This window comes from Musca autumnalis, unplaced genomic scaffold (genome assembly GCF_047663935.1).
Source record: "Musca autumnalis isolate F117 unplaced genomic scaffold, ASM4766393v1 scaffold_3, whole genome shotgun sequence".
Classification (NCBI taxonomy): domain Eukaryota; kingdom Metazoa; phylum Arthropoda; class Insecta; order Diptera; family Muscidae; genus Musca; species Musca autumnalis.
In genome coordinates this window covers 254,779,807-254,803,281 of record NW_027411866.1, presented here as the reverse complement: position 1 = coordinate 254,803,281, position 23,475 = coordinate 254,779,807, and the positions used below count along the sequence as shown (strand labels likewise).

At 35.6% G+C, this 23,475-nt stretch overlaps 1 protein-coding gene across 23 annotated transcripts in view; it reads right to left on the bottom strand.

Annotated features, from left to right (window-relative positions):
* Positions 1-431: 431 nt before the first annotated feature.
* Positions 432-23,475, bottom strand: part of dlg1 (MAGUK family member discs large 1) — a 98,632-nt gene continuing 75,588 nt past the window's right edge. For 15 of the 23 annotated variants that reach the window (XM_073978019.1, XM_073978021.1, XM_073978024.1 and 12 more), the window contains 4 exons: positions 7,835-7,984; positions 7,442-7,724; positions 7,014-7,105; positions 432-1,205 (listed from right to left, as the gene is read on the bottom strand). In XM_073978019.1, coding sequence (XP_073834120.1) covers positions 1,099-1,205; positions 7,014-7,105; positions 7,442-7,724; positions 7,835-7,984 — 632 coding nt within the window. In that variant the 3' untranslated portion in view covers positions 432-1,098. Of the gene's footprint in view, positions 1,206-7,013; positions 7,106-7,441; positions 7,725-7,834; positions 7,985-16,227; positions 16,390-16,736; positions 16,824-23,475 lie in introns of those variants that run through there. The other 8 variants (XM_073978016.1, XM_073978018.1, XM_073978026.1 and 5 more) reach the window with 2 other exon arrangements.

Sequence of the window (23,475 nt, the reverse complement as noted above, 5' to 3'; positions counted from 1 at the left end):
ATTTTACAGGTAACACAAAAGCGAAGTTTACAGCCTGAAAGTATTTTGAAACAAATATGAAATAAATGTAACAGGAGGGTTTTAAATAACATTGTCCGGTTCCTATGTATGTTGTAGGAGGCTTCTTAGTGTAGTGTGTGTCTGTGTCTAAACATTGCTTAACTGCATTATAAGGAAATTATGTGTGTGTGTGTGTTTTGCCTATTTAGCTTTCCACTATAGCGCTAAACTGTTTACTAACTTAATGCTGTTTCTTTTAACTAAACAAAATATTAGTTACTTGGTTCTATTGTTAAAAAAAAAAAAATAATATATGTAATTGCTTCATCATCTTCATCTGGTGGTGGTTATTTGTTTTGTTTTTCTTTAAATATGGTATTCGAGTTTATGTTGGTTTCATTTCGTTATGAAATAATATTTGTGTTAAGTTATTTTCTTTCTTTTTTCTCTCATCATTTCAGCTCGTCTTCTAATTGTTTATGTTTTTAGTTTAAATTATAATTGTTTAAATATTGTATTTTGTTTTCATTTTTTTTTTTACTAAATAACAACAAATGCATTTTTACAATGCATTGGATATAGATTTTGTGTGTGTTTTTTGCCTGTCCTATTAATGGGTTTTTTTCTTCATTACTTTTTGCGCTAATATTTAAATCGTTTAAAACGTTTTTAGTTTTTTTCCTTTCTTTCTTCTTTTGTTTTGTTTTCTTCGGTAACTAAATGTTAGTGATAATCATAATAATAGTAATAATAATAAATTTTGTTATTGTTGTTGCATATTGCGTGCGTTTATCGCAATAGGTTTCTTTCTTTTCTTTTGTTTTGCACAAGGGACGACTTGTTGTTGTTGTAGTATGTATGTTGTTGTTTGTATGTAGTAGTATTGTATTCAAAAAAATATGTGACCGAATTTCAGTCCACCCATGTAGTATATAGAGATAGGATTGTTTTGCAGTATTGAGGATACATTTTGTTTTGTTTTGTTTTCTAATGGGTTTTATTGTGTTGTTGTTGCGGTTGCTGTGTAATTGTCGTTGATCTCGAGACTGGTCGACAACGTACTCGAGGTGGCAGTGTCCATGTTGTCTCAGCGGCTGGTCATAGAGATTCCTTTGAGGGTACCCAGATGGTTGGACCAGATTGTCCCCAAATCATTGACTTTACTTTACTGTAGATTTCTTCGATGGTATCACCTTGCACGACACCTACAAAATGAAGAAAAATTAATAATAAAAAATTAAAATTATTTAAAAAATGAAACGAGAAATTTGCTCTTATATATCTTATTCTACACAAACAGATTGTTATTTAGAGCTCAGACTTAATAGCGTGTTTACTTTTGCCGATTTAACCTCCATTATGAGGATTTATTTGAATTCACAATTTCCACTGGATTAACCAAATTCTAGTGTAGTGGGGCTGTCTCCGGCCGGCAGAGATTATCCCCCTCTTGTCATTACATAGGCCGCAATTTCACAACTCCTGATGTACATAGAAGTCCTCTAATAGGACGGTAATATTAGACTATAATCTGGTGAGTGATTGATGATGCAACGTAACCCCTCTATCGCTATAGTTTCGCAAGCGGAAAAATCCACAGTCACCAAAATGCACCCATCATTTCCGTCATATTTTTAATTGTGAATACGGATGTGTTAAATCATAAACCATATCCATCCCGTATCCATTTCGTACCGGATATACTCGAAACTATAGTGTTGCCAGCCCAGCATCAAACCTATGCTTCTACTTACGTTTCCCATCCACAAAATTGTGATTGGTGGTATGGCTCTCACGGTAACATCCCAGCAAATACTGCAACGAACATATGCTATTGTGTTGCTGTAGTGAAAGAATCGTTGTCTCCTCATGTAGATTGCCCACTGAAGTCATGACAGGTTTGAATAGTTTTCCATTGCGTTTCACACTTATATTCGCGGACCGTACTGGCACCGCATAGCTTTCACCACATACCGACGGGATACGGGATATTGAGGCCATAACCTTCAAAATACCGGAAATCGGGAGGTACCGTACTATGGGGGCTATATGAAGACGTGGACCTATACCGAAAAATTTCAGGTGGAATGTTTTATACCCTCAAGGAAGACTTAATACCAAATTTCACCCATTTCGGGGGAATATTGAGGCTACAACCTTCAAAATGCCAGAAATCCGGAGGTACCGACCTGTACCGACAAATTTTATATGGAACGTTTAATACCCCAAATGAAGACCAAATACCAGATTTCAGCCATTTCGGTGGATTACTGTGGCCACAACCTTCAAATTACCGAAAATCGGAAGGTACCGTTCTATGGGGGCTATATGAAGGCGTGGACCTATACCGAGAAATTTAAGGTGGAAAGTTTTATACCCCCAACGAAGACTTAATACCAAATTTCAGTTATTTCGGTGGGACATTGAGGCTACATCTTTCAAAATATCTGAAATCGGGAGGTACCGTTCTATGGGGGCTATATGAAGACGTGGACGACCTATACTGACAAATTTCAGGTGGAAAGTTTTATACTCCCAACGAAGACTTTATACAAAATTTCAGCCATTTAAGCGTGATGTTGAGGCCACAAATTTTAAAATATCGGAAATCGGAAGGTACCGTTTTATGGGGGCTATATGAAGACGTGGACCTATGCGGACAAATTTCAGGTGTAAAATTTCATACCCCTAACGAAGACTTAATACCACAATTCAGCCATTTCGGTGGGATTTTAGACCACAAATCCTTGCATACATTTTTGCATATGCTTATTTTATGCAAATATGTACAAATATGTCAAAATATGCACGATATGCAAAATATGCAAAAATTTCTGGGACTAATTCGTTTTATTTTGTGATAAAACGAGTTTCTGTCTAATGAGATTTTCTCTACGACCATCCTAACTATATATGTATTTGCATAGGATTCCGCTGTCTATAGATAAGGAAGCATTGTTTCCTTATCTGCATACCAAGTACTGCATGTCGAAGATAGCTTTGTAGTTCGCGGACGACTGCTGTCGAATGTGACCCCTTAGAATCTTACGGTAGTTTGTGATCAGAATTCTGCTACGATGCCACGGCATTCAACTCTCTTCCCACCTGCGCCGTCCATGTGGTGAACAGAGCGGCCGTAAATTTAGTGGCGGATATCTACATATTCATCGCGCGGAAAAAGATGGTAAGATCGATTAAATATTAGTTCAGTCTTTCACAGATGTCATCAGGATAGGTACCAGACGACAGGATCGTGCAATCATCCGCATACGTTACGATCTCGATGCCGTCTGGAGAGGGCGGAATACAGGAGAGCTAGAGGTAAACAGTTCCGGTACCAGTTCCAGTACCTTGGGCAAGTCTCTGTTTTACTCTACGGGGTTTGGACTTCTTGCTCCTAAATTCCACGTACGACGGGCGTCCACACATATAATTGATTATCCAACGTTTCAGACTTGACCGGAGGTTTGACCGCTCGATGTCTTCAAACAGCGTGGAGTGCCTTTGTTTAATTTCGATACATTGGTTACGCCAATGTATATGTTCGATACATTGTTTTCCCCTTCCGCAGCATTACAATTAACCGCATTAATTAGCCGCTCTTTCGAGCTCAATGGGGAAATCTTCTCTGCCTTTCTTTTAGGAGTCATATTCGCCTGGTTCGGATGCTGGGAGAGAATATTCATTCTTTCGTTTCATTCTTTCCCACACTCTCTCCTAAAAGTCACATTCGCTCAGTTCGGATGCAGAGGGGCGCTTTCCAATGCTGCGGTCGTCGTTGTTGATCACCTGATTAGACTATTATGCTCACTGGCAACGACACTTGCTATTTAACTTTCGAAGGAGTCACACTCCTATTGCTTTCATTCGTAGCTTCACATACAACAGGTAATGTTTCTTATTCGAAGAAACCCTATACCACCAATAAACCGAAAATATATTTGAAACTGATACACTCGTGTTTGTCTTTTATTTTCTTCTCTTTTCATCCCTAAGCTATCGACGGTCAGTGGTATCACGCCAACAGCCTTACAGTATCAAAGGCTTTTAATAAGTCAAGCGCCACCATCACTGTTCTATCACACGGCCGCTCCTGGTTGAGTCCTCGACAAATATGTGTGGAGATGGCGTGCACGCTGTTGTCGTGCTGTGCTGTTTACGGAATCCATACTGATGATCGGCAACTGAGTAGCTATTTCTAACGCTGGGGAGGACTAAGACCTCAAGGGTCTTTGCTACGGGTGACAAAAGCGAAATCGGTCTGTATGATTCACCTTCGTTGGCATCCTTGCCTGGCTTCAATAGCAGGATCACCCTACCCATTTTCCAGACTTCGGTAACAATGAGGGTGGCTAGTGACAAGTTGAGAACTTTAGTGAGATACTCCACTCAACTATTTCAGCATTACCATGGATATTCCTTCAGGGTTCAACGCTTTGGGCGACTCAGCGTTCCTGATGACATTGGCAACATCATCCTCGACAGAAAGAGATCAGTCACTCCAAAGGGGCTCGACATCTATCGACTGAAATAATTTGCGCACATCTTCGGATCAGTCAGCTTAACGTCGCCAAACGTGACTGAGGTCCTTCTTTCTTTTTTCTAGGGTTCGAGAGTGACTTAGCCATTGCCCACAATTCACTTATACCGGTTCCAATGTTGCAACTCTTCAGATGATTTAACCGCTTGTTACGCTTTTGCTCACCGACCAACCTGTTAACTTCCTGTGTCAGTTTTCTGACTCCGAAGTCACTGGGGTTGGCTCGACGAAGCTCTTCACGTTCATTTGCTAATCTCGTCGCTTCGCCTGGGAAGTTTAGTCTCATTTCGGGTATTCGACCAGCAGGTATATAGCGAGCGACTGATGTCTCGGAACGTCCTTTCCGAACATCAGAAGGATTGGGCAGATTTCTGATGCGGTAATTAGCGAACTTTCTGTAAGTCTGCCAATCGCCTTTCCCATGATTGACGAATTTGCGGCATTCAGAGGTGATGAAATTGGGTGATCTGCTGATGGAGCCAATTATGGGGAGATGGCCAGATCCAAGAGAAATTTGTCAGACCAGGTGACACCACGGTTGTCTGGCTAACTGTGACACTATCTGCTAATTATGGTAGGGGCGTCCTTATTGCCCGTCCAAACCTCGTTTCCGCGGATCGAATGCCACAACTATTGATACGCATTAAAGTCCCCCAACACCAGACGGTTATACATAGACGGTTATAAATACAACTATTTATCGGCGGGATGTATACGTTCAACAAATCTACCCCGGCATTTCCACACCTGACTGCTACCCCCATTCATTCCATATACGCGTCATTAGAGCCAAGCTCAACCGAGATAGGTCTGTATTGAACAGACTGGGGCAATAGGAAAGCTAATCCCCCGCCTCCACTTTTGGTGTGATCCTTCCTTAGCACTTGTAACCACCACAACGCTTTAAGCTGCAGTTGTTGTTGAGCTTGGTTTCCTGCACCGCCGCGACCTTGATCTTCCTCCGACACATGAAGTCAATTTTTTCCTCGATCTTACCTCGGAGTCCAGTGTAATTAAATTGCAAAAGGGATGAAATTTCTAAGATTGGAACAACATCGGCTGGTGTTTAATGCTGCGTTTGCGGCGGCAGAGTTTCGTAATATGACGACGACTCGCGGATATAACACGTTTTCATATCAATGTGGGTAATAGAATCCAATGCCGTGGAATTGTATTTTCATATATTAAGACCAGTCATTTCAGACAATTTCCAGTAGATTTAACTATGTTCATTGTTGTAGCAGCGTAGAATCCTACTCAGAAGCATAGATTTGAAGCTGGGTTGGCTGACATTGGCCGAAAAACTATGGTTTCGGGTCAATCCGGTACGAAAGAACCCGCTGCAGTGGGATTGAACCATGTTCATCTGTTTGGCTGATGCGCACGAATAGATATTTCGAAGAAGTTTTTAAATTTTTACTTGACTAAAGATTAATGACTGTCTTCGGATCCTTGTGATTTTTTTCCGTAGTTTGTTCATGTGGGTCTTGGTTATTTATTCGGGAATACTAAAGTTCTTAAGAAGTTTTGTTTTTTCAAAATAGTCTGTCTTAATCCCATTGTTGTTGTTTTATTATTTTAAAAGAACTAATTTATTAGTGGAAAAAGTTTGGAATTGTTCGCCAAGGTGTAAGGCAGGAAAGACTACTTTCGATCCACGCCACTGGATCTCATCAGTTCCATTGCTTCTTGTTTGTGGATATTCTCCACCAAAGTTATTTTTCAATAACTTCTTCAACAAGAAACTTTTTATACCCAAACATCAATCGTCAGCTTTTGAGAAGTTTTTCTTTGGCAACCTAACACGACTCCGACGAAAGTGTTTGCGAAACAAACCAAACCTTTTTCCACTGATATGTGTCGTTGAATTTCGACGATGTGCATTCGTTGGTACCCAGTCGCAGCCAACCATACAAACGATGCCAGTGTTTCTCAAATCGAACATTGGTGGCGTCGTTTTTTATTGGGATAGCTGATATAATTTTGTTTTATCAAAATAGTCTAGGTTAATCCCATTGTTGTTGTTTTATTATTTTAAAACAACTAATTTATTAGTGGAAGAAGTTTGGCATTGTTCGCCAAGGGGTAAGGCAGGGAAGACTAGTTAGCCTTACCCTTGGCGAACAATGCCAAACTTTTCCCACTAATAAAGCCAGACTACAAGACAAAATTGTATTAGCTTCCCCAATAAAAAACGACGCCACCAATGTTCGTTCTTAAGAAATTGTATAGTTACCATAAGAATTTATGTTTTTTTAATAAGTTAGGAATTTGGCATTTTATTCAGAAGAGGAATTTGATCTGTCTGTAATATATCTACGGCCCGTTCTTTTGGTTGTTAAAGCCACCAATTTTTTTTATTTCGCATTCTAAATAACAATAGGAAAGATATAAAAATGGTCCTAAGTGTATTTTTCGGTAAGCAAAGCTGACTTATACTTTTTTACTTATTTTTTATGAATTTTAGACTTACCAGTAAAGTATTCACCAAATTCCTGTTCCATTTTAACAGCGCGCTCATATGTTTTCTTGGCTTGTTCTTCAGTCATACGGCGATTCATTTCCCTGGAAAAAGAAGAAAACATATTTTTGTATTTTGAGGAATTTTATTGCATTTTTCAGTATCTCTCTTTTAACACAAAAAACATTTTTTTGTTTTAGCATTCATATTCATGATTGGATATGAATTTCTAGCTACTATATTTTATCTAAGTATGTAATAGAAAACTGATAACAAAAATGTGTATAAATACGACGCAAAGTATTTGAAATAACCATGACGCAAATATAATATCAAATTGGAAAAAAATCCCTAGGTATTATGGTTATGTTCGGTCAAAATGTCATTGACCACAAGTTATATGACAAGTTATGTAAAAAAGAACTCAAATCTATACTTACATTATGGAATCTATCGATTTGGGTTTAATGAATATAGCAATGGGATACAGTTGAGCCACTTGTAACCGTTTGATTGCATTTCCCGACACATCCAGAATACAATGTTTCCCCTTTTCGGCCACTTCACGTACACTCGCCACCGATGTGCCATATAAATTATCATTGTATTGGCCTGCCTCGATAAACAAATGATTTTGTATATCGTGTTCCATTTGTTCACGCGACGAAACAAAATGATAATCCCGACCATCAACTTCATAATCACGTTTCGGACGTGTTGTATCTAAAGTTCCAGGAAAAAATTAAAACACAATTAATTGAAATACACTGAAGAGCTGAAAGAAAGTTGCTCGAGCTATCCTCTCTCGTTTTGTATGGACACAATAAACTTACGTGGCACACATGATCCAAATTTATCGGGATATTCGGATATTAAATCATCATTGATGCGATCCTTAAGTGGGCCCAAGATAATAACGGGCCGTGTATAGTTAATCGATAATCTTTGTACAGCCTCATACGACAGGACATTCTCTTCGGAAGCTGTAAATGTATAGGTGAAAAATGATTTATGCAAGGGAGCTGAAGGGAATACAAGCAGATATTTGCAAAATACTAAATGTATAGAAGACGATGTTTTATATTGTTTATGTTTATTATTATTTTTTTTATAAAAAATAAAAAAATAAAACAAAAATAAAAATTAATGTTTTCAATTTGTTTTTTTGTAATATAATAACAATAATGATAAGTAAAAATAATTTGTATATTATTTTTCTGATAAGCTTTTAAGCAAATGTTTCTCTGATGAGAGTTGTTGTTGTTGTTGGGGGCGTTTCTTTTAATTTTTAGTAAGACTTTGGTGATGATTTAAAAATAAAAATAATGTAAATAAAAATAATTTATAGCATGAATGATAAGTTACATGATGATTTCAACACTATTAGTAGGATATTGAAAAAGGGGCGGGTCTTAAAAACTTGGGGGAAAACTGGGGGTTGGAAAGATATATAAAGTATTTTTGACACGCATTATTTTGTAGTAATTAAAAGTGTTTAATTTGAATTTCTCTAGTTCTAAGGGGATATATAGAGGTGGTGTCTAAGTGTGGTATTCATTCAAAATCGTATTGTAATAGAGTATAGTAGTAGGTAAGTAAGTAGTTATTAAGGCATTAAAGTCGTTACATTCAGATTAAGACATATCAAACACTATTTAGAGTTAGTTTTTTTGTTTCGTTCATAACAATTCTACAGACATCACATCATTTCAAACTACATTCAGAGGACGGGTATATTTAAACTAAAAACAAACAAACAAACAAAACAAAATAAATATAACAAATATTCAAATAAAAACAAAACTCCATAAAAAGGAAATACAAAATAAAGTTATGCATTTATATATTCCAAAAATAACAATGTTATTACATACATTAAATTAAATGTGAGAGTAATTTGCTTACAAACCCATTCATATCTTGTTTTGTTCGGAGAGAGAGAGAGAGAGTTCAACTTACGTTTTTTATTTTTTTTTAGTTTCACATATATATAAACTTATAAATAAAATTATTGTTTGAGTGTTAAATATTTTATTTTATTTAAATATACATAGTTATTTTGTTGTATAACCTATAAGCCCACATTTTTCTTTTAAAGTAGCATATTTGTTTTAAGGTTAAGGTTCAATATAACCTCTAAAATTCATTGAAAGTGACAAAAAAACAAACAAAAGCGCTGTGTGTGGAGGGAAATAATGCAAGAATCATGTTTGTAAAAATAATAACAAAAATAGGGGAAAAGTGGAAACTGAAACCAAAAACTCTTGAAACTCAAAACCCATAATCAATTTTTGTGAAGTAAATTTAAAATTATTTTAGAACAAGTTTCTGTCAATGCAATACGATGATGCGTCACACGTCAATGTTTTCAATAGAAATTAATATTTTATAGAGAAACTTCATTACAAAGACACTGTTTTGAGTGAAAATTCATAGTTTTTGCCATAAGACAATCGTTTTTGGAGAATTATTCGTTATAGAGAAGCTTGACTATATGTGGTCCCACAACAAAGGAATCAAGGGACCAGTTGTGACATGAAATCTCACTCGAGCTTTTTTCAGGTAAAAACAATGAGGCTGACTTCCGAAACTTCAGTTGCTTTGTAAATGGCTTAAGTATTCTATTCCTTATCGCATTGATACAGAAAGTATTGCACTCCAAAACGCCACTGTTGAGCAACTGAAATGCGGAATACCCACAAAATAAGCATCAGGTAGAAAACTGATTTTGTAACGGTGTACATTTTAAAATATTTTTACAAAGCACGAGTCATAACTGAAACAACGCAGCTTTATAACTTTTCGGAAGTCAACGTAACACTTATTGGCAAATGGCCGCCTCTCCCCCGAAATTATCTAATGAAAGATTTTGCTGACATAACACGCGTTGTGACAATACCTTTCTGGGGCCATTTTTGTAACGACTATGAATACACATCGCACTTGTTTGAGTTCTTCAACTGTGGTTAAATTTACAAGCGGTAGCCCTGAATCCTATAATAGTCAGTACCACTGGAACAGAAAATCCAGACAAATTGTTGTATTACTTGCAATAACCTCATGATAATAATTGTTCCACAAACATCCCAGGCAGGACAAGGGAGACTTCTCTCATATCAATGGGTGCACCCCGATTCATATTAGCTCAATGATATGGGACCTACTGTTTATCGCCGAGTCCGAACGGCGTGCCTTAAGACACCATTTGTAGAGAAGTTTACATGGCTGAAATACTCAGGAAATGTCGCCAACATTACTGAGGGGTATTTTGCCACCGTTGAACATTTGATGTTGTCTGGCCTGGGAATCGAACTTACGAACTTCTACGTGCAAGGCGGGCGTGCATAGCATTGCACCACGGTGGCAATAACCTTATACAGAAAGGAAAATTAAAACTAGAAATGTAGGCGAAACGAAACGGTCACATTGCCTTAATAAGAATTGAAGATGTGGGACGGACTTCCTTATGATCTAGAGTTATGTGACGTCATGGCGTGCATGATTGCCATTTGTATCATGGATAAATGACACGATTTAAAGACTACAGAAAGCTTCAGTAAACTGCACAGTGTCTCAGATGCTTTTTATACCTGCTGGTAGAATACTAAATTTAAGAGCAAAATTTTCAAAGAGGGTCGTCAGAACGATTGAAGAGTTTCTTCTGACGAGCCTTGGTGTATCCATTGTGTAAACACGCTAGATTGACAGGTGCCATGATAATCATCCCAACAATCTATGATGGCAAAATAATTGGAATTTATAATCAAGTAATGTCCAGTCGTACGTCGGAACAAGAAGTCCAAGTCCCATAGAGTTAAACAGACACTTTCCCAAGGTTGGGCGATATCTCCTGAACTGTTCAACTGTTCTACCTCCATTCGGCATTGAGATGTGGATGATGGTACGATATTGGCGTTAGGTATCCTCACTGATGTCTTTTGTGAAAGGTTGACTATTTGACCAATCTTACCATCTTTTTCCACACGAGGAATATGTCAATAACCGCCACTAAATCTACGGCCACCACATGGACTACACCTCTTTCAGATGTAATTCGAAACATTCCAGTTGTAAATCGTAACATTTAAGTTGTAATTCGACTATTCCAATTGTAATTCGAAACAATTCAATTATTATTCCCGAATTCCATTTGTAATTCGAATTATTCCATTTGTAATTCAAACTACTTCATTTGTAATTCGAATTATTCCATTTGTAATACGAATTTTTCCATTTGAAATTTGAATTATTCCATTCGTAATTCGAATTTTTCCATTTGAAATTTGAATTATTCTATTTGTAATTCCAATTATTTCATTTGTAACTCCAATTATTCCATTTGCAATTCGAATTATTCCATTTGAAATTCGAATAAAAAATTAAGAAAAAGGTTGCATTGGTTTTATATTCAGTTTTTCGAATTAAAAATGAAATGTTTTGAATTACAAATGAAATAATTCGCATTACAAATAAAACAATTCGAATTACAAACAAAATAATTCGAATTAGAAATGAAATAATTCGAATAACAAATATAATAATTCGAATTACAAATGAAATAATTCCAATTACAAAGGGAATAATTCGAATTAAAATGGAAGACAAGACAAAGTCGTTACTATTTGGTCCCGTTCGGCAGAGTAGCCATATGTTTACAATGAGTATGAATGGTAATGTGGTTGAAATTGTTGATAAAATAAAGTGTTTGGGTATTTGGGTTGACTACAAACTTGATTTTAGTCCCCACATTGATACTTTATTTCCTAAAGTGATATCTATATTGCGTAAACTTCGTGGTACAAACTTTTATCTGCCACTTTTTGTAAGGAAACAGCTTGCGCATGCCTTATTGATCTCCACTATTACTTATGGTATTGAAGTTATATCTGGCACGAGTCAATCATGCTTAGATAGGATTTTGCGTATTATTAATATGGTAGTTCGTTTTGTTTATGGATTGAGATATCGTGATCATGTTTCGAGCTATGTCATGGAGTTTTTGGGTGCCTCCTTTCAATCGTATGTTAATACTCGTGTTTTGACTTCTTTCTATAAAATTATAAGAAATGGAGCTCCTGAAAAGCTTTGTGAGAAATTCTCTTTTTCTCGGTATATACGCAATCAACAAGTGCGGCTTCCTCGTTTTATATCTGTAATGTGTGATCGATCATTCGTCGTAAGAGTGGCTAGGGTGTGGAATTATCTTCCTCTCAATCTACGTAGTTTCGCCAGTTCTCCTAGTACATTTAAACGAAATTATTTAATGCACCTTCGTCGACGTCAATCTGGTTCTTGAAATTAAATTTTAGGGTCAGCATTTTTAACTATGAGTCTTTTTTATTTTTATTTTCATATATATCTTATTGGCTGGGGAGCCAAAGTTTTTCCAATGTTACATTTATATATATATATATTTTTGATATTTTTATCTTAATTTTTTTCTCAATAATAAGTATAATCTAAATAATTTTCCTTAAAGAGTTATATTTGGTCATGTACATATGCTGAATTTTTTTTGTATTCTATGTAATGCTAAATTTGGTCTGAAAGACTTACTGGCATTGTAATGTATGAATAATAAATGAAAATGAAAATGAAAATGAATTCTGGAATTACAAATAAAATGTTACGAATTACAAATGGAATACTCGAATTACAACAAAAATTATTTGTACAGTGCACTTTTGAGGACTCAATCCACGACAGCTGGTTCTTTGTACCGGATTGATCCGAAACCAAAAGCGTTTCGGCCAGGGGCTGCCAACCCAGCATCAAGCCTGTGTCGCTACAACAACCATATAGTGGATAGGACCCCCAGACCAGGTATGTCAGGAGGGATCTTCATGAAAGAGAAAGAGAGGTCCAGCGTTACAAGAGAGTACACATAAATCCGCAAGCCTATCGAGCAGGTTTGAATAGCATTCGCACAGATGCCGTCACATATACCATAAACAACTGATGAGCGTCAGCTTTCACGACAAACCACAGTAGTTTTGACTCAACTACGCTCGGGATGGTGCAGCCGTCTGAATTCATATAGGGGAAGAATCGATGACGCAAAACATCTGTTCATCATGCAACGCAGGTCAGCACAACACACTGCACCTTTTCACCCGCCCTGCAAAACCTTTTCAACTATCTCCAGTAGCTTTGTGGTTCAAGCCATCGTAGCAGGCACATTTCTAGAACTAGAGAGCCAAAGGAGAAATACGAATTTACCCAAACTCGCTGCATACAAGAAGTACCTGCAGCATTACCAAAATATCTGTAGGAGCCAAGGCAAAGGTGGTACACGGCCTTCCAAGAAGTTAGCACTATTGCTCTCTAAGCTCTTCCTTGTGCTCATAAGCAAAGAAGAAATCCTGACGAATTTTGTCAAGAAAGAACCGAAAGAAATTTAATTCTCCCAGGAGGTCACAGGCATGTGCTAAATCCTCCCGCAATTGCGGCAGGCTCCACGTTTCTGGGAGGGAGCACTTCATGTTCAGACAGTGTTTCAGAAACCTCTGAGGCTCTATGCTCCTCAACGAGTTAATTAGAAGAGAAGAAAAACCCGAACACTTCAAACCATGGAGAGTGTTGATAGCGCTTTACCTGTCGAAATACGTCACCATGATGCACTTTTGACTACACGAAGCCAAAAAAATGGTGTCTTCCAATGCAATCAGCGAGGAACAAATTTCCTTTACCGACAGTTCACAATTTTTAATCGTAAGTTTCTTTTAGTGGCCTGTCTTCGGCCGGGAATTTGACACTTTCTCCTATGGACAGGAGCCAGTCTCGGGAACGGGAACAAATTTTTCTATTAAATTATTTTTCTCTCTATGTAGCCGGCCTTTAAACAAGGGAATTTTCGAAACTTCCGAGGTCCATATCTCGGGAAATATACATTTCCCCAACAAGAATTATACAGCGTTGGAATCAGCATAAAAAGCACTATCTCTGGTAATTATTTCATATCTTTCCGAATACCAGCCATCAGCGAAGGTCCAGGGTATGGCCCTAATTTTTCGCTACTTAAAGAACAAACTTAATCGGCTCCTTCCTTTCCTGTATTGCACGTCATTAGTTATGCAAACATTTATACGGCATTATATTAGTTTCATGCTAATTAAATCATGTCGGTCCAGTTGTACTTGAAGTTCTGTGAAGACAGAGTTCATTGCTGTATTGCGGATGATTGTAAGAACATGGCGTCGGATCCTACGCCAGAATGTATAGCTCTAATTCGTACAATTTCGTAGCCCAACTACCAAAGAAAATATTCCACATGTGGTAGGCCAGGGCTGAAGAGGTCCATAATCCCTATAAGGAATCTTTAATAGCGTGATAGACGATTCCCAGAAAAAAATACTCATTACAAAACCCCCCTAACCTAACCTTTTATTTTAAAAAGGGCATGACGCACGAAATTGGTAGTTATTTTTTGGCCTCTTGAATAAGTAGTTAAATAAGTAGTGACGACTTTTAGTAACTACTTATTAGAGCTGGCAAACTATCGATAGTTTAACTATCGTTTTGATCACTGTAGTAAAGCTGTCTTTATATCGGACTCAAAAGCAATTATTTATACCCTCAGCCTTTAGGCTAAAAAGGGTATATACACTTTCATACGGGCAAAATGTGTCTCATCCAAATAATGGTTTTAGACCCCAAGTATGTTTGGAAGAAATGTATTTCAGACAATTTGGAGTTGATTTAGCCATGTCCGTCCGTCTGTCTGTCTGGCTGGTGCGCACGATAACTCTCGAACGGATGAACCGATTCGTTTCAAATTTTGGCTTTCGTAATATTTTGTTCAAACTTAGTTTAAGTTCGAATATGAGCTAAATCGGTCCACTCCTTCCGGTACCTCCCCCACAAAACTTCCAAAATGTTCGGAAAATTTGTGGGCATGATAACTCTTGAAGGGAGTAACCGATTTGGTCCATACTTTGCACATCGTGAAATATCTACTAGACTTAGATGAGGTTCCAATATGGACTCAATCGGCCCACTCCTTCGGGTACCTCCCACACAAAATTTCGGATAAGTTCAGTTTAGGACCTGCTCTCGAATCGCTTTGATTTTTGTTGCAACAACTTGTATTCACTTCCCCCCATACGTCGGACCAAGTTTCATAAGGGGCAAGTCCATACTTCCTGAAAAAGGCCGGAAAGGTGCAAAAAGGCCCTATGACACCTTGTGCAGTGGTTGGAGCGCAAGATAACTCTCGAACGGATCTGTCGATTCGGTCCAAAGTTTGGCCTTCGTAATATTTTACCAAAACATAGTTTAAATTCGAAAATGGGCTATTACGGTCCACTCCTTCAGGTACCTCCCCCACAAAACTTCAAATGTCCAAAAAGAACCACAAAATTCTGGAGAGACCTTAAATACATTTGATCTGTCCGGAGGTGAAAGTTTCGCTTCATATTGGCTGAGGGTATATATCTCGGCAAACCCGACTGACACTTTTTTACTTGTTCTTAAATAATTCGTGACAGGCAGACCCAAAAAAATATGTTTTGGTGGCCGACGTAACCTTTGTTTTACGACAGCAAGCAAAACGATAGTCTGACTATCGATAGTTTGCCAACTCTACCACTTATATAAATGACCAAGAAATAAGTACCTAATTCGCGCGATATACCCTTGTTAAAATAATGGGTTAGTAGGGGGTTTTATAATGAGTATTCATTCTTGTTGGGTTATATCAACGATTTTAATATCTCTATTATACTAAGCAAAATAAAATGGGTGATCAGACAATTATATGGATAATGTCTTTGTATTTTAAAGAGATATACCTGTACAGCAACCTAAGTAAAATTGGTCTCAATAATATTTTTGCTTAGATGAGTAAAAGGAAAATTCTTACAATCGCTACACAAAGAAGCTTTTTACGTCCATGAGAATAGAAAAAAAAAAGTATAGCTATATATTCTACATTTTTTCATACATATATATTTTCCCCACATATGTAATTGAAATTCGTAAGATTTGAATACCATATCAAATTTCAAATGTCTGACACACTTATAGTCGACATAAACATAAAACACTCCAGCAGCACAAATATTTTTTCTAACAAACCATTTTTAAAATTCCCCAAAAACCACTTGAAATAAAAAATTAGATATATATTTGGAATAGCAGCTGTAGCAGCTGGTGTGATGGTGGTGGAGGAGAGAGAGAGTCAACAACGTACAGCCAGCCAATGCAACAAGGAAAACAAACAAATCAATTTTACAATATACAAAATTTATCGGCATAAACAAAAAAAAAACAATGCATACAAATAACGCAAAGGAAAACACACATTCCTGTATGGACGGGTGGATGGGGTTGGTCAACTACTTGCACTCTGAAATGGGAGAATAGAAGGAAGATAGAAAACAGCCAAAAACTGCATGTTGCCATATAACATAAAACGGATGAGAGATAGAGTGGGTGACAATAGTTTTTCACAGACAATGGACATTGTTGGGGGAAGTAGTTTTTGTATTGGACAAACAGAAACGATTGAGATGAATGAAGAACATGATGATGCATGAAGATCAACACAAAAAGAACAAACAAAATGAAAGATCCTTCTTTTTAACAAGTTTCTTGAAACAATAAGAATATGTAAAAGTATTTTTAACAATTCTCCATTAACAACATTTTTTTGTGTCATTGTCTAATTTTGCATTCTTCATTCGGTGTTTGTGTTTTGGTAAAAGTTTCACATATGGCCTTAATCGCTGGACTTACTATAGTCAGCAGCATCTTTATTCTCCAAATAGATCATGGTAATTTGATCGGCATCGGGTAGTTCCACTCTATAGATGATTTCGTTACCTTTTGTGTGTGGCAAAATGGTTTTGGTTTAATGTAAAAAAGTGTTGGTGGTGTCAGTAGTTGTTCGGTTGTTTCATTAGTAAATAGAACAGCGTAAGGGGGTTACGGGAAAGCAATTTGCAATTCATGATCATAGTTTTTCGCAGAGACATGTAACAGTTTGTTTGAAAAGAAATTATTATTTATATATATAAAGTTAAGGAACATTTACATTGGTGGTGAGATTTCATTTTTTTATTATTTTGTAATAACATCAACAGTTGTGGCAGTTTCGGGGGGGAAAAACAAAGAACAAAAATAGTATAAAAGAAGAATGAAGACAAAAGAAAAAGAGAACTCAATCAAAACCTAGTATAACCAGTTAACGTAAATAATGTTATAATTAAAACACAATATATTTTATTAAAAACTCAACAACTAACAAAGAAAGAAAAATCTATTTAAAGTATACAAATATGAAAGGGAACTTTCTTTGTAGACTCAGAGGGTTAGCTTTTTCCTACAAGTTTATTTTTATAAAAAAAGAAAACAACAACAAAAAACTAGCATATGTTATGAGTTGGAATAATGTGATGTCGTTACATTATCTCAAAGTAAAAATAATTCGCCTTAATACGGCGACAATAAAATAGTAATTCAATTTTAAGACTTTGATTAGTTTACTCGTTTTATTGATCACATTTTAAAATTGTGCAATGTAACCACACGGAGGACTAAAAATATAATCAGCTCTTTGCCATCGTATTGCAACAATAGTTAAGAGTGATTAAAAAAAATGTCTTTATTACAGAGTATTATATTATTGAAGATTTTTTCGGAGCAAGGTTTTTGTTCTCAATAACAGCATTCTTCGATCAAGTGGACATTTTTAGGTACAATAAATACTAGATCCATGCTATGTTTATAAGCTGATTTTCTACTATGCATTTTGTTTCGGGTGAAAATTTTAAATATTTTTTGCCTAATGCGTGAGTGTCCACTCCCCATTTTTCTTCACGTATGGCCTATTTCACTATGAAGATTCGAAACCAAATTATGTTTCTTTTTAAATTTCTAGCATGATGCAAGAAGGAAGGTGATACAATAATACCAAGTGATGTCTTCATTTGCTGTCAAAACAAAATTTTAATCAAAAATAAATAACAAATACTTCGCTTCCATAAAGAATATATGTGTACAACATCTTTACTTAAGCTTCGCGAAGAATATTTTACCGTTTTCACGCAAAGAATTTTGACAGCAAATGAAGACTACGCATAGTGGATCCACCCATTGGCAAAAAATAAAACAAGTAAAAAAGTATAAGTCGGCTTTGCCGACAGACATATACCCTCAGCCTGTATATGGGGATTTCTGAGTGAAATCGGACACTTTTTCAAGATGAGGTTTTTGATTTTCTTTATTTTTTGCTGTGGCGATGCTTTTGATTAACAAAACATTTTAGCATGGTTTAATAAGAAAGGTTAGCCAAAGCTTTATGTCAATTTAAATTTTTTCATTCGAGTATGCCTAAAACTTCAAAACAATATAAACAAACTGTGTATGTGTGTGTGGTGTTTGAATAATATGCCAAACAATTTTAAAAACAATCGAATTCAATGATTTTTAAAATTGTTTTTAGACCATTTGTATTGAAGAAATTGGTGAGATTTGCATTGAAACAATCAGTTTATCATATTAACAACTCGATTATGTGGAGAAAACTTAACTCTTCATTCATTTTTCGCGTTTTTTATAAAATGCTCAAAAAATGCATTGTAAACAAAACCACTTGTTGCTTTTATTTTGAAGTTTTAGGAATTCAAGAAAACAAGGGTTCTATAGATTTTTTTCATTTAAATCTACCTCTTTACTTATACCATGCATTTTAGTATATTTAAATTTTTTTTTTTTGACTAACGGTTCCAGAGATATCGCGCCTTGAAAAAGTCAAATTCTGTAAAAACTACATGCAAATAAATACTCATATCTTCTTTAATATTGGTCCAAATGGGACTATCTTTTTTTGATTTGTTTGTTTTTTTATCAGCTATCGAAAGAAATACTTAAAAGAAAAATGCACAGTGGGCTTCAATGAAATTTTCGGGATTTAATATTTAAAATCAATTTTTAAACATGATTGCACCTTTCGATTTTTTCAAAAAAAAAAAAATTATGTTAAGCTACGTTTAATTACAAAAATTTTAAGCCCTATGTGGTAATGGGATTCGGACGATTACGATTTTTTCTGAATTTTTTAAAATTTGTCAATACAATTTTTCCTTTATACCTTTGTCCAAAATTTATTATTTTATTAAAAAATTGAAAGTTTCATTTATAAATATTTGTTTTGATTTTATATTTATGAATTTATCTCAAACATCTTAAAAACTGCGTCATTTTTCGATTTTGAAAATGCATCAGCGAAAATTCCATCAAAGTCCACTGTGGATTTTTTTCTATTTTTTATGATAAATATATAATATATAATGATAAATATGTACTCTTAGCTTCAAAAATACAGGAAATAAAAATTTTGGACAAAGGTATTAAGGAAAAATTTTATTGACAAATTTTAAAAAATTCAGAAAATAGCAATCGTCCGAATCCCATTACCACATAGGGCTTAAAATTTTTGTAATTGAACGTAGTTTAACTTAAATTTTTTTTGAAAAAATCGAAGGGTGCAATCATGTTAAAAAATTGATTTTAAACATTAAATTCCGAAAATTGCATTGAAGCCCACTGTGCATTTTTCTTTTAAATATTTCTTTTGATAGCTGATAAAAAAAACAAACAAATCAAAAAAAAGATGGTCCCATTTGGACCAATATTAAAGAAGTTATGAGTATTTATTTGAACATAGTTCTTTAAAAAAACGATAATTTCAATAGGCGATATCTCTGTACCGTTGGTCAAAAAATAATTTTAAAATATACTAAAATGTTCTGTTGGCTAGGAGCATAAATTGAACCAAAAACAATTGAAATCAAAAATTGCTTTTCTCCGAACTGTCCGATTTCACTTGGAATTCCCCATATATTGAAACAATTTTTTCCCAAAAAACGTATGTATTTAGGGGATTTAAAAAATTTTGGAAATTTGAACCGACAAAAATGTTGATTAGGATTAGATATCAAAAGTTTTGCGGAGGAGATACTAAAAGGAATGGATCTACATTGACCATTATGTAAGTGGATCTCCACCCACTACATATGGTGCCATAGGAGGTTTTTACACTCTTCGGGATGTTTGCTCAATTGAGGCAGCGAATGCAAGTTGCTTCAACAAAAACCAATGTGATTCGATTGCAGGTCTTAAAGTGAACTTATCCGAAATTTTGTGTGGGAGGTACCGGATGGAGTGGACAAATATAGCCCATATTTGAACCTGATCTATATCTAGTAGATATATTAGGATGTGTAAAGTATGGACCAATTTGGCCACTCCCTTCAAGAGTTACCGTATGAACAAATTTTTCGAACATTTTTGAACTTTTGTGGGGGATGTACCTGAAGGAGTGGACCGACATGGTTTATCTTCGAACTTAAACTATGTTTGGACAAAATATTACTAAGGCCAAATTTTGGACCGAATTGGCAGATCCGTTCGAGATTTATCTTGCGCTCCAACCACTACACACGGTGTCATAGGGGTTTTTTGCACCTTTCAGGCTATTTTCTCAGGAAGTATGGACTTGCCCCTTATGAAACTTGTACCGTCGTATGGGGGACAGCGAATACAAGTTGCTACAACAAAAACTAAAGCGATTCGAGAGCAGGTCCTAAACTGAACTTTTCCGAAATTTTGTGTGGGAGGTATCCGAAGAAGTGGACCGATTGAGTCCATATTTAAACTTCATCTAAGTCTGGTAGAACTTTCACGATGTACTAAGTGTGGGCCAAATCGGTTACTCCCTTCAAGAGTTATCGTGCGTACAAATTTTCCGAACATTTTATTTATTTACTTTGCAATTGAAGCCAGTTTACAATTCTATGGCCAATTTAAATATAATTACAAAGAATCCACATGAATATCATAGCTACTCGAAAATATAATTAAGTAATTACATATATTTAAATAATCTTAATAAGAAATATACATTAATGATTTTAAAGAATTAAATTCAAATTTGTTTAAAATATCTAGCACAACATTATTTCATAACTACTCGGCGAACTTTTGTGGGGGATTTACCGGAAGGAGTGGACCGATATAGCTCATCTTCGAACTTAAACTAAGTTTAGGCAAAATATTACGAAAGACAAATTTTGAACCGAATCGGTTGCTCCGTTCGAGAGTTATCGTGCGCACAAGCCAGACAGACGGAGAGACAGCCAGACAGACGGACAGACAGACAGACAGACAGACGGACATGGATAAATCAAATCCAAATTGTGTGAAACACATTTCGTCCAAACTTACTTGGGGTCTAAAACCATTATTTCGATGAGGCACATTTTGCCCGTATGAAAGTGTATATACCCTCGTTAGCATAAATGCTGAGGGTATAAAAACGAGGATTTTTTAGATTTTGGGTCATTATGTCACGAAGCATGTTCTTGCCCACAAAAAAAAAAACATTCAGGGCAATCATGAATAAAAATTCCGAGCGGGAATTGTTCCCTTTCCTCAATTCCACAATTTTTTATTTCCATATTTATGTCCAAAAAGCGAATATTTTTTGCCAATTCGGAGAGAATATTCCATAATTTAGTGATTCTAGTTGTTGTTGTAGCAGCATAGAAACCTACGGACGCACAATTTCAGCGAAAATTTTTTGAACTTTTGTGGGGGGAGTACCGGAATGTGTAAAGCAAATCATTTTTTTCCGTTCGAGAGTTATCGTGTACACCATTTCAGAGAAAATTTAGAAATTTTTGGGGGAGGTACCAGAAGGAGTGGACCAGTGTGGGCCGAGTTTGAACAAAATATTACGAAGACCAAACAGACAGACGGATATATAAATCCACGTTAGAGGTAGTTAACACTATCTATCAATGTCATATGACACGAAATAAAAACATTCCATATTTACCCAAGGAGGCAATGTGGAGACGTAGTTTTTTTAAATTTTTGCTGGTGTGGACGCACAGAGTAAATGGCGTAAGGAAAATCTCCAATATTACACATATTAGCGAATATATAACGATGGAAAATTTCATGTCATGTGACATTTACATATAGTGTAAACTACCCCTTAGCCTAAAGGTTAGTGGTATAAAAAATGATATGATTGATTAAATTAGATTTTTGACTGAATCTATATACATAAAATTCGGGGTGAGGGTCACTTCTGGAGGCAAAGGTGTGAGATAAGGATAGGCTGGAATTCTGGAAATTTGTACTAAAATGGTATCCTTTGTGTTGGATGAATCTAAAATTCTGACACTTGGAATGAGTGTCGCAGATTATTTGATCTTATTTGAGTTACAATTTAGAAACTAGGAATGTGAATAACGTTTATAAGGGTCGAGATATTGGGTGAACTGAAGTACTAAATTTGGTACACTTTTGATTTGAGCGAACCGATGGAGATGCAATTTTGAAATTTGTTCAGGGTAAGAGGTGGTTTTAGTACTAAATTTGTTATTGGGCAAAGTTGAAATTCTGATTTTGATATGAAGTTCACTGTTGGTATGTAGGGTTAAGGTAATATATGAAAATGAAAAATAATAAATTAGAAATGGAATTCTATGGCCTGTTTCTCTAAGACGATACGAATTCAAATTCGTTCGAATTACAACCAACCCCCTACTGTTGTAGAAAATATTTACTTGATTGAAAACAAAAATTAACAAATTAAATTAACAAATTGAAATTAATTAATATGTTTAAAAAAACAGAAGTTTGGTAGCAGTTCGAACGAATTTAAATTCCACTGCCACGCTGACACAATATCGTAGGTTTTTTGCAACATAAATGGCTTAGTTTTGAAACGTATCGAAGCCCAGAGATCCAGTATAGAGTTCTAACAGAAATCCCCCAGAAGGAAGGTGGGTTGCGTGTATGCCAAAACCTATCATTTGATGCTTCTTGGGCAAAATGAAAGGATATATGCAAGATAATCTTCTTTCTAAAAACGAAGTTGGGCTATATATACAAGGGCAATTTTGACTAAAGGCGTTTACAACACGGTAACAGTAATTACAATGAAAATAGAAAATATTCTTAGTAGAAATTGCTGATTTACAGTGTCGGCCAAAACTAAAACAACCCCTCAGTAAATTTTTTAAAATGATATCTTTTTAACCAAGTTGTTTTTTAAAGGGTTTTATTTAGCTCACCCGTTTGTTTTTTTATTTATTATTTATTCTTGGGTCAAATTTTTATTTCTCTTATTTATATCTTTATTATTGAAAAAGACACAAACTTAGGGAATTCTGAATTTAATAAAAAAGAAAGTTTATACAGTTCTGTGATTTAGGTTAAGGATTTTCAGCAATATTTTTATACATTATTAGTAATTTTTTTTTATAATATAATTGTTCCACAAACATCCCATACGGGATAAGGAAGACTCCTCTCATATCAATGAGTGCACCCCGATTCATACTAGCTCAATGATAAGGACCTACTGTTTATTGCCGAGTCCGAAAGGCGTGTCCTAAGATACCACTTGTAGAGAAGTTTTACATGGTTCAAATACTTAGGAAATGTCTCCAACATTGCT